Source organism: Rhipicephalus microplus, chromosome 8 (genome assembly GCF_043290135.1).
Source record: "Rhipicephalus microplus isolate Deutch F79 chromosome 8, USDA_Rmic, whole genome shotgun sequence".
Lineage (NCBI taxonomy): Eukaryota > Metazoa > Arthropoda > Arachnida > Ixodida > Ixodidae > Rhipicephalus > Rhipicephalus microplus.
In genome coordinates, this window is record NC_134707.1 from 51,909,009 (window position 1) to 51,921,073 (window position 12,065).

General features: G+C 45.5%; 1 protein-coding gene across 3 annotated transcripts in view; it reads left to right on the top strand.

Moving 5' to 3' along the window:
* Positions 1 to 12,065, top strand: part of Ubr1 (Ubr1 ubiquitin ligase) — a 113,264-nt gene that overhangs the window by 72,967 nt on the left and 28,232 nt on the right. For all 3 annotated transcript variants that reach the window (XM_075871804.1, XM_075871802.1, XM_075871803.1), the window contains 2 exons: positions 3,839 to 3,980; positions 6,337 to 6,442. In XM_075871804.1, coding sequence (XP_075727919.1) covers positions 3,839 to 3,980; positions 6,337 to 6,442 — 248 coding nt within the window. The remainder of the gene's footprint in view (positions 1 to 3,838; positions 3,981 to 6,336; positions 6,443 to 12,065) is intronic.

Here is a 12,065-nt window from a genome sequence, read left to right on the forward strand (position 1 = left end):
AGTGCTACTAAGCCATGAAACCACCTCTTCAGAGAAAATGAGCACTGCGGCAAAGCCACACTTCTATGTCAGGTGTACAGAGGGTCGGACTGTTGTGAGCCGCTATCCCATGTTTTTTTTTTATGAAAGTGTGGCCTTCAAACTTTTGACCACATCCATTTACCTGGACTTTGTTTAACCTCTAAAAAAGTTTCCAGGTACAGTAAAAGCTTGTTAATTTGAACCGCTAGGGGAAGCCGCCTCAGTTTGAATTAACGAAAGTTCGAACTAACGAAAGTGAAGAACAACAATAGTACACTGCGAGTAGGGCATAACAATTGACTTTTTGAAAAAATCTGTGATCGCGGTCTGCCTTCTTTCTTTGAAGGCGACAGCAAGCACTTTTTGCTCTAATGAGCGAATTTGGTGGAAGGCCTCTTCTCCGCCTTCTTTAAAACTTAAGAAAAGACGGGCGGCATTTAATCCGGCCATGACTTCTGCAGCAGAGGGCTGCACTGGTGCTTCGTCCTTCTCCTCATCATCGTCACTGGTAGTCACAGGTTCTGCACTTCTCACCTGACATATTATGTCGCCATCTATGTGTGCACCACACACCACTGCACTTGAGTCCACATCGACGTAGTCCGCAAAGCAGACGTCTTCCAAAACGTCCGCCATGGAGGCGGTGGCACCTTGTTCGAGCACTGGTGGCTCGTCAGCTTGCAGAGCTTCGGTGCTGGAGCCACAGTGGCGAAAACAATTTGCTATCATCTCCTCCTTTTGCTCACAACTTCTTCCTCTAAGGCGTCTTAAATAGTCCTCCTATTTTTTATATAAGTAGATAGCATCGTTTTTGGTATCCCATGCTTTTTCGCGATATCTTGCTAAGGCAAGAGTCCGGCGTCCACTTCCCGCAGGATATCAGCTTTCTCCTGAAGTGTTTTGGCACGGTATTTGCCGCGGGCTCACGCCATCATGCCGGAGCAGCAGAATCGTGACACACGGGAAGCTACTACCGGCGCTACCGCAACAAACGTTAGCTGAGGCCTTACACCAACACAAAGAATTGCGACAGTCGGAAGCGACTCCCAGCACCAATAACAGAGGTGTACGACGCACACCCGAGACAGAGACTGCAAAGAAGGCTGGGCGAAGCTACGACGCACCCGTGTGCTGGTCATGCCATCTGTCGTCTAACATCGACAATTACGCAGGCTTTTCAAAGGCTCAGAGATTGGAGCTTAAAAAAAAAAAACAAATCTTGGAGGTTACGTATGATAGAAAGCGGGCAGCCGTCGTGAGAGAGAGATTGTGGGGAAAGGGGGTGAAGAGTAAGTGGCGCTATTTTCTGCACTCTGGCCTTCGTGCCAGTTTCTTCATTTTTCTCTCCGCTCCCTGTCCACGCCACCTCGTAACTCGGCAGCCGCCCTATTGAGTGACTAGCCAAGCCGCCAGCACGGTAGCGCGTAGTTCGAATTATCAGCAGCGGAACCTACTCGCGTTCGAATTAACGGGCTTTTTTATTCATAGGCTTGTATGGAGCTTGGCTGGACCATAACTTACTGTTCAAATTATCCGTAAATTCCAATTATTGAAGTTTGAATTCACAAGCTTTCACTGTACTTTTGTGAGATTACATAGGCTAAGCACTGCAAACTTGAAAGCATAGTGCTTCTTACTCGTTGCTATTTGAATTTGCTTTTTAAATTTCATATTGAAATATTTGAAGTGGCTGATTATGAGTACAGTGCAGTCCACATATAACGATACCGAGGAAACCTGAAAATATGATCGCTATAACCGATGATTGTTATATCTGAACTGTCCTAAAAAATTGTCACAGGACGTACCTTTCAATGTTCCAGCCTCGAATACGCCTTTTCCACCCGTGACAGATGATGTCGATTAAAGGCTTAAAAAAAAAACAACTTTATTTTATACTTCGTAGAGCGTTTACGGCTTCAGCGCGATGAAGTAGTCTGATATCCGCAGTTGGTTTCGTGGAAACTTCAGCTTGACAAGCGAGGTTCGCATAGCTTCAAGCTGTTGCAAATACTCTGGCAGCATTTCTCGGGCATGCGTAAAGTCAACTAGCCCGTCGATTGACCCCAGTGCACCTTGCGTGGTCATTGACCAGGCCGGAGAAGCGCTGTGACTGTTGACCTTGTCGTCACTACCGTCACTGCTGCCGTCGCACAACGCCGGCATCTGTCGTGACATCACATCCGCGACAATTGCCGCGTCGGTGAGTTCCTCGCAGCATGAGGCAGCGCCGTCTGCTGTGAGGAAGTCCTCAACTGACGGACACATCTTCTATCGGTGTCACCAGTAGCGATGTGCTACTGGTCAAGCAACACGGCCTTACGCTTTGTCAGCGCCATCTTAGCTGAAGCTTAGCTCTGCCCATGCTGCTCGCGCGATGCGATCACTGAGAAGGACTCCAGTCGTCGCGGGCGGGCAGCTTAGCTTTTCACATTTTTTTTTCGCTCCCTCTATTTTGTTGCGGACACGGTGTTAGTCGTGGGGATCTGCAGCGAGGCTTTGCTTTTTGCATTTATTTTTCATCTCTCTCTGCGCTCTGCATCGCACTAAGCGTGCCGCCGCAACTTGCGATGTTTTCTCTAACTTTCAAAATGGCGGCACGCGCCGCCGGCGCTGCAATGGCAGTAAGTAGGAACTCGCCTACGCTAACTTTTTGTCTTTTAGCGTTCGTTTAAGTGGAACTTATCTACTTGTTTCAGTTGAACTTGCCGTTTAAAGGACAAAATTTTCATGTTGTATCCGATATGTGGTGGGTAACATATCGTTATATATGGTTTTTTCCCCATAGCCCCAATGCAAAAAAAATGAGCCTGTTAAGTCAGCCCATCGTTATAACCAATATATCGTTATATGTGGTATTGGTACAAGTAGACTGCACTGTAATATTTGTTGTTATTTTTATGCAGAACATTGTCAATGCTCAGTTTTTTAAACCTCCACTGTGGTTCAAATGCACTTGTCACAAATCCTTAGCAGAGTCAGAGAGTATTCATAAAGTCAAATGTGTTCATTGTCAGCACCTCCTCTGTTTTATCAGTGCCAGCCAGATGTGCCCGATCCAGCTGTTCACCACCCTCTCCTCTGGTCCTTTCCTGCTCTAGCCCATCACCTAGCCTTCGCGAGTGCTTTGCTGTCATGGGGGAGAGAGCCCATCATGTAGTGGCTCATGACGGAAACTCATGTGAAGTAATTTTTTGTGCAGTAGTGTACAGATTTGTCGGGTGGCATTGGATTCCATGTTTTCATAATGTTGGCTGTCACTCTGGCTCTGTAGAACATACATTGTCTTGAGCTAGTGTGACGCCGTTCGTGGCGCTATGCAGGCAACCAATGAGGATGCGTCATGGTGACGCCGGTGCGTAACTAGCGCTGTGAGGTGGCGGCAGTATTGCTTCCAGCCAAAAAAAAAAAAAGCATGAAGTAACAAATCTGACAGACGTACCATATTGGAGCGGGACACACGTGTATCAGCGTCTCCGTGGGAAACTGCTCGAAAGCGCGTGTAATGCAAGTAGCCTTACCTAAAGCCCATACTCCTCTTGTGGCGTCGCATCACGGCCACTCTCTGAACTAAGGTGGATTGACGGCTCTCATTAAAGAGCCCGCGTTTGCGCTGTAATTGAAAGAAATAAAGGAAATGTTGTGTTTATTATCATAGTGGTTCGTCCTACACCTAGGTACCTTTGGTACAGATGATGACATGTCGTCGTATAACTGTGCTTCCGTACTCGTGGTGTGCCTGACACTGCATTGTGCCGCAAAGGGCCTTGCGCCTTTTTGGCAAGTTTTTCACACCATTTGGGGCGTGTGTGTGCAGGTATGGCCGGCATATCAGCTTCAACGTAGAGAAACGAGAGTTCCTCTGTCCACTGTGCGAGTGCCTGAGCAACGCGGTGGTACCCCTGCTGCCACCGGTATCTGCGCTTGTGCCCTCAGAGTGCCTTGAAAGGGCTGCCCAGGTAGGATGTGAAAACGTGCCTGAAGCCTCTGAACATTCCTAATTCTAGAGCTGTGAATTCAATACAGCTGGGTGTATTGTCCCCTTCAGCGGCAGTAGTTACCTATGTGTGCTCAACTTGTCTATGCTAGTTGTGCCCACTAGAGGCCGAAGTAGAACAAAATACATTGCTCATTAAAGGAGTATAACCTTCTGCTTAATGAATGCATCTTCACCTTAACTCAGTGTGTAATTTAATCTCAGTGTGACGTATTTAGTCCCGGTAGTTACGTTTGATGGCTCGTTCAGTGCGCTGCATTCCGGAACCGTCAACAGTTTTTTTTGTTGAAGTTAACGCAACGAAAAACTAATTGCGCTCGAATTATCAGCCTTTCATTTTTATGACATAATGAGCTATAATTAGCAGAATAATTAAGTCATTTTGTTTTGTGCTAGTTATAGTTAATTACTGAAACTAGCTAAATGACTGATTGCTTAAATTTTTTCTTGGAATGTACTAATTGCCTTGGAATAAGGCTGTGTGGGTTGAACGTATTCGTGGGCAGTACATTATAATTACAGAGCCTCGAAGGGATATAAATATTGTGTATGTTTCAACACTGAAGAACATCCTTGCAATTGTAAGATGACGAAGAGCGAGGTATAAACAGAGGTAGGCCTTGCAGTGCATTAGCAACATGGTTGCTTTCGCTAGAGATTGTAGGTTTGGGCAGTGGTTTAAATGTTTGAATAAAGCGTAGTGCCGTTTCTCGGACTTGCGTGATTGGCTCATCACGATATCAAGCGATTGTGGCCGCTTTTTTGAAAATCTACTGCAGTTGCAGTTCGCAGTCTGTGCCTTAGCATAGCTGGTGGGCACTCTTCCGCTTTTCTCGTTTACTATCTGTGCAGAAAGCTTGGGCAAAAAGTGAGTGGGTGCCTGTTCAGCACAGTGATAGTTTTCTATCTTCTGTGATGCGTGGCAAGCCTAGACTGTAACAGCTCTGCTGTGAAATATAGGTCTACCCCAGGAAAAAATTAAATGTTCACTGCCACTTTCAAGAGTGTACAGTACACTCTTGTTAAACGGAATCTGAACGAGCCAGCAAAGTGTGTTCCATTTAACAGCATTTTTATTTACTGAGATATGAAGAGGGGGGCAGAATTCAGACATGAAGCTAATCATATTAGAGGGAATAGTTCAAATTAGGCAGCGATTCCTAACTAAGGCATCATGTCTGCCAGGATAAAGCCCTCGCTATAAAATTACGAAGCAGAGGAATTGTCCGAAGGGCTCATTTCTCGGTGTTATACGCAACTATTGAAAGCGACAAACAATTTTGTCATGGAAAGCATAGGAGACATTATTCGTGGTTTCTTAGCTGTCTTGTTATGATTCGCCTTAGGCAGCATGCGAGGATTCATTGCTTAGTCACCACTCGTGCGATGATCACGCGCTTCGTGATGCCCTCTGGCAGAAAAGTATGTCCCACATTGACTGCCTGGGCTATGCCTGATGCTGACTAAAACTGCCAGGTATTAAGCACACATAAATACGCTAAAAAAAAAAGCGCGTGGGGTAGGTCTATTGTAGCTCAAATGGCATAGCATCAAACGCCTATTACGAAGGTTGTATGTTCGAATGCCATCGACGGAAAGAGTCATTTTCTTGTCCTTCCTAATTCCTTTCAATTCATATAAGAATCATTACAATACAGTTAAAAAACCACAAATCGCCCCTATGCGTTTCATTGCTCAATTGTCTGGCGGTTTCAATAGTATAATACAAGAAAACAAGCCCCCCGGACAATTCTCATACTTTCATGAACTTGTGACTACTTTTTCTTGAAGGAACGCTGGCTGCAAAAGTTTTGTTTGCGACCATTAGCAATTTGTAGCTTTGCGTCTGGTAATGCCAAAATTTAATCGTAAGTGCTCTAACACATCGTATAAGTAATGCTAGCATCGTTAGATTAGGTTGATTTTGCATCGCTTCGGAACCCCTGCACCTTACAGCGGGGCAGCGCCTGAGATTATGTGCATTCAAGCTTCCGTGAGGCTGAATACGCCGTTTTCAAACAGGGTGACCCGTGGGTGCTGAAGAATGCAACTACAGTAGACTCTTAGTACTATCGCATCGTGTAATTAATGCTAGAGTTGTTAATTCAAAACGATTTTGTGTCGCTTCGAAAAGCCCACCTAAATACCATAAAAAACTAGTGCCTAAGTACCCTACTGGTAGTGTCAAAGTGCCGTACCTTTAGTGCCTTTGTCAGCACTTGAGTTCTCTCGTAGATTTGATAGGAATGTAGGGTGCTGTGAGTGACCTGTGCTTACCTACTAATCTTTTGTCCTCTCCCACTGACCTATGCGAGCAGGTTCAGGCCCTTGGCCCAGACCCAGGCTTTGAGGCGTGGCTGCGGGGTGCCCGCCTGGCCCTTGAGAAAGCCACCCTGCTGCGCCGGGAGGGTCCTTCCAGTGAGGGTGAGTGAGAAAGGATCATGTTGTGTAACACAGCATAAACAGCAACGTTGGGGCTGTTGCTCCAAGTGCAGTTTCTCTATAACATTGTTGCAAGCCATGATGAATGGCAAGGAATGCTCCATCAAGTCGATGAAGATGAAGATTCAGTATAGCGCTCGTGTTGTTGTTGCTACTGTGCTATCTTGGCTGAAGGGCTCCCTGAATTCTGTGTACCGTTTGTAAATATACAGTAGACTCTCAGTAAACGGAAATCTGTTAAACGGAACTACTGCTTCAACGGAACTATTTCCTTGGCAATGCTTGGTTTCTGGCTTGTATTCTGCACTCATGTTCACCTCTCAATAAACGAAACTCCTGTTAAATGGAACATATTTTCCTGGCCCCTTCAGGTTCCCTTTACTGAGAGTGTACTCTAATATTATTTTTCCTTTTGGTTATTCTTACCAGGCGCCTTGACCAAAATATTGGGAGGGGGGAGAATAACCAAAAAAAAAGAATGAAATATATTTATCAAAATGTACACGGAGTACATGGAGCCCTTCAGCCAAGACGGCAGAGCAGCAACAACGACGTGAGTGCTATTTGGAACCGTCATCTTCATTGCCTTGATGGAGCATTCCCTGTCGTTCATGAATGTTTGCTTGCTGAGCTAGCTGGTTCATTTCAATGTATGTAACAGCGCACAAAACTAGGAAAGACTGCATGGACAGAGAGCAAAGCGTGCTGATTTCTGTTCTATTCTACTGTAGATACCAGGTATAAATACATGTGCACAGATAGTGGGCAAAGCAAGGAAAATTAAGGAAGGAAAATGCAATCGGCAAGTAAAGCACTAGGTGATACTGAAAAGTCTTAATCACCAAGTTTCTAAGAACCTAAGTGCATCCTTGGCCAGTGCAAGTGATGGCAAGCTGACACATCCCTCTCCCGCATGAGCAATTTCTACTGCCTGAACTGTTTTCCTGACACACTGGTCTTTTTAATGATGACATTTGTTAATGTTATGATCTCAGAGCAAGGAAATCTTTACAGTCGCCGACCGATTTTTTTGGACTCCGAAAATTTGGACTTCAATAATGCACCGTCAGGGTTCCCATAGGGTTAATGCATTTTTTCGGCCGATTTTTCGGACGAATTCGCCCCCGAAAGTTAGTTTTTTCGGACTAAATAGCTTGTTTTGAGTTGTGCCACGAACCTGTAAGGACGCCGCCATGTTGGATTTTTCGCTGGCTTGACTAAGCTTGGTGACTTATTTTTAAAATGACTTTCCTGCCTCCAAGATTGGAAAGGGAACGTCATATATCAAGTTTCGGAGGCTGAGTCGCACCGGACCATTTTTTCGTCTTCGGTCAGCACAGTGGTGAGCACTATCGTCGTCGCACCGTACGGGGAGGAGGCGGAGTAAAGATAATTTTTTGCAGCAGTTGCTGCTTGCCAGCTTGTTTCAGTCGCCATTTAGCATGTGTTCTGTCGGGTCGCATCGAGACTGTGTGCTTCGCGGCGGCTATCTGCGTCATCAAATTTTGTGTGCTCGAGCTGGACGCCATGGCTTCGCTATTCGTACCATCGCGAGAGCCATGTGGTGCGAAAAAGCGCAGGAACTATATGACTATGACGTTCGAGAAGAAAGCTGCAATTATCAAGTTAGTAGAGAGTGGACGGTCCCAGCTTGATGTTTCCAAAGAATACCACCTATCAAAGCAAACGGTATCCGGCTATATCGAAAACCGAATGAAGATTTTGACAGCATTTTAGAATTCATACAACAAGAGCCAGAAAACTGACAGCAAAGGCGTTCATCCAGCCCTTGAAGACGCTCTGCAGTTGTGGTTATGAGGAGTGTTGGCAAAGAACCTGCTCGTGTCGGGAGATTTGTTGAAAGAAAAAGCCGACTTGTTCGCACTCAAAACGGCCATTGAGGATTTTAAATTCGCTGATGGATGGCTCCGCGGCTTCAAGAAGAGGTATGGAATTCCGTTCGAGAATGTGAGCGGTGAAAGCGGAGTGGTCGACCAGACCGTTGTGTTTGATTACCGTGTCATGAAGTTGAGATCCTTGCTTAAAGAATACGTTCTTTCGGACTCCTTCAACTGCAATGAGACAGGACTGTTCTTTAAGATGCTCCCGGACCGTACGCTAGCATTTTCAGGAGAATCAGGCTCTGGCTTAGCAAGGAGCGCTTAACAGTGATGGTAGGTGTGAATGCCACCGGTACAGAAAGACTGCCTCTTTGTAATCAGGGAGGCGAGTAATCCTAGGTGTTTTAAGGGGGCACATGGGTCTTGGGGCTCTCTCACTTATTTTTGAACCAAATGTGACAAATGTTGGCATGCTTACTTAGTTTGTTCTCCAAATTCCAAATATGTAGTTATTTTTTCTATAGTTTCATTAGTTTATTATTTAATTAGGATAAAAATATCTATTGTTCCTACCACAATAAAAAAATAACCACCAGTCTGAAATTTACAAATAGCATAGGGATCAACACTAGAAAGCACAAGCTACACAACATAGGAAACACCTTTTTGATTGGGTCATTATTTTTTACTTCACAGTATTCTAAACTTCATAGCTCTGAATGTGGCCATAGTGTTGTCACACAAAAGACTAATTTAAAAAACTTGTGTCAAGAGAAATCAAAATCTGCTTTCTATGTTGTGTGCTCCAAACATATAGCTTCATGCTGCAAAAAAAATTATTCTGCTATCTGTAATAGTTTTCGATGTATTGTAGGAATTTTCATGCAGGGTGTACAAAATTGCCACTTTGAGAAAATCAAGAAAACAAAGAATTCTAGCATTTTCAACTGTAAAAATGTATCTACTTAGAATTACATAGTCATTAACCTATATATGGATACTAGAAACCCTAAGGAGTGCAATGCTGCAAGCTGATCGATAGTTGAACAAGTACTTCTCAAATTAAAGCACAATAAAGTTCTTTGCATGTAATTAAAAACACATTTTTATAATAAAATAAAAAAATGAAGCTGCCCTTTAAAAATAGGCTCTCAGTATTATTTTTTATGCACATTTAGCTACATTGTGCAAAAACAACTACAGCTCTAGTTGTCTTAGGTCCACCGAACAAGCAAAAGAAAGTGGTCAAAATCTGTGCTTCGAGAAAAATGCTGTTAAAGCTTTATTTCGCCGTTCCGTGTGAAAAATATCATGGCACACATACTTTTAGTCAGTTAATGTGCACAAGGAATGTAATAGGACTGATTGTTTGCTCGAGCGTGTCGTTTCTTCTAGTCCTGTAGCAAGTTGTCACCATGTGCTCGTCTGCCCCAAGGCCGCTTATCAGTTCGGTGACTGTACTGACGCCAATGTGTGAGGAATGTGCGCGCGTCATCCGCAATTTGTCGAATAACACGGTGATGTTTTCCGGCATGTCCAGAATGAGTTACCCGTGAGTGTCGCGAACCAAACTTGCTCCCTCGCTCATCAATTTCAAGGCTACACGAGTGTCGAGGTGTTAGTTTCCTTTTTCACATAAGACTGCCACATTTTCGAGCGGAGACCACGACAATGTTGCGAACGCGTCGTTAAAAGCAGTCTACCTGTTGCCAGTAGCCTCTATTGCGCGGGCAGCGAGCACGTTCAGCGCGAACAGATTGATTTTCTGTTGTTCGCCGACACGCGGCGTACTCCACGCTGACGACCCATTGCGCAGTTCAAGGTCCTTTCGTCAGGCGGGGGGAACCGCGGCATCGGCGCGTTTAGCGATAACAAGGCGCTTCCGTTCCGTCACAACAGAGATTGATATCTCTTGTAGCTTCACTTCTGCTTTTTACTTGCCGTCCTCTAACTGATGAGGCTGCAAAACAGTAACGTTGTCGGCAACTAACGGGCTCGTACGAGAATTAGGCCTACACCGGTGACTCGGCGAATGCAGTTGACCGCGGCGAGTTCGTTATCCTTGTTGTCCTTAGCCATAGCGGAGCTCATTCTGAAGTTCACAGCGAACGAACGATCGCCACACCCGCTTCACAAATTACTGTAGAACGGAACTTCTTTACTGCAGCAGGCATACAGTAGCACCATGACAAAATGGCGAATGTCCGTGCGCGTCTTGATAGTGAGCAGGCGCCGGAAACTCCACTTGGCCAATCGGATGCCTAGGTTTTGTCACGTGCCCCAAGCAGTCAGTAGAATTGCACGCTAGTGCTTCTCGATGACACGTTTTTGTTGAAAAACCAATGAGCAAGGGGAGCCAGCGGTGGCAAGAAATTGAAGATGAAGAACGACCCTTCCAAACGAGACCAAGATGAACACGATAGTTTGTGTGTAACGGCAACAGTTCAGCGCGGTAAAAGCGCGATTTTCGCGTTAATTTTCACTCACATTCGTCTCACAGAGATGTTATAAATTGATTTTGCGCCAGAAATAATGACGCGAGAAGCTAGAAACTTCTCAGATAGGTACAAAAATAGATACTGATTCCGAAAATGTGGACTACGACAGTAACTCCAAGGCTTGGATCACGCAGTCTTCTTTTGAAAAATACCTACGCAAACTTGACCGCAAGTTTGTGCTGCAAGGCCGGAAAGTCATATTTTTTGTTGACAACTGTGGCACGCACAGTAGCGTGTCGCACCTTGAGGCCATCCGGCTGGAATTCTCGTCTAGCACCACAAGCGTGCACCGGCTTGTCGATCAAAGTGCGATCCGAAACATCAAGGCAGACTACTGTGCCCGCCTGCTCAGCCGCACCATTTTGTGCCTTGACAATGGGAAGGCCTACAAGGTCGACATTCTGGCCGCCATCTATATGTTGGCCGAAGCTTTGAAGGCGGTGAAAGCAGACACAATTGTACATTGCTTTAGGCATGCCGAGTTCGTTGCCGCCAAAGAGCCCGAGGCGAATGACCTGGACGTAGGCGATCCGGACGGCACCGATGGCGGGGAAGACCTAATGCGTGACCTGCGCAGTGAATGTGCTTGCCACGATGACATTTAAGCGTGGAGTGAATGTGCTTGCCACGATGACATTTAAGGACTTCGCCCGTGCAGACGATGATATTGTTTTGTGTGCAGAGCCCACAGACGAAGAAATTCTTTGCCAGGTTGTATCGGAGAACGGCTCAGATGATGACGATCCGAGCCGTAGAGCGGTTCGGCTGATAACGACGAATCGCCCGCAGCCATCGGCGGCGGAGATCGCCACCGCGGTGACGCTTTTGTCTAGCATTTACGGTGACGTCACCTTGGCGCAAATACGGGCAAACCAAATTGCTTCCAAGCGTAGTCTGAGGCAAGGCAGAATCTTGGACTTTTTGAAGCTTGCCTGATGCAATAAAGTTCATATTTTTTACAAAAACGAATTTTTCGGACTGTTCGATTTTTTGGACATTTTTCCGGTCCCCACCAGGTCCGAAAAATCGGTCGGCAACTGTATTACCTGCTGTGTCAGCTCACTCAAAGCTTGTGAAGCATAGTATTGTTAACTACTGTTTGTCTAATGCTCTGTGAAAGTCTTGCTAGCACATGCTCCAGGAAAGCGTAGCGCTTCAAAATAGACTGTTATCTGAAACGGGATACCCAGAAACCCCTGTGGTCTCTGTGGCAAAAGGCCTGCTGAAAAAAAAAAAGAAAACATTGAAGCAGGGTGACAGGAATGG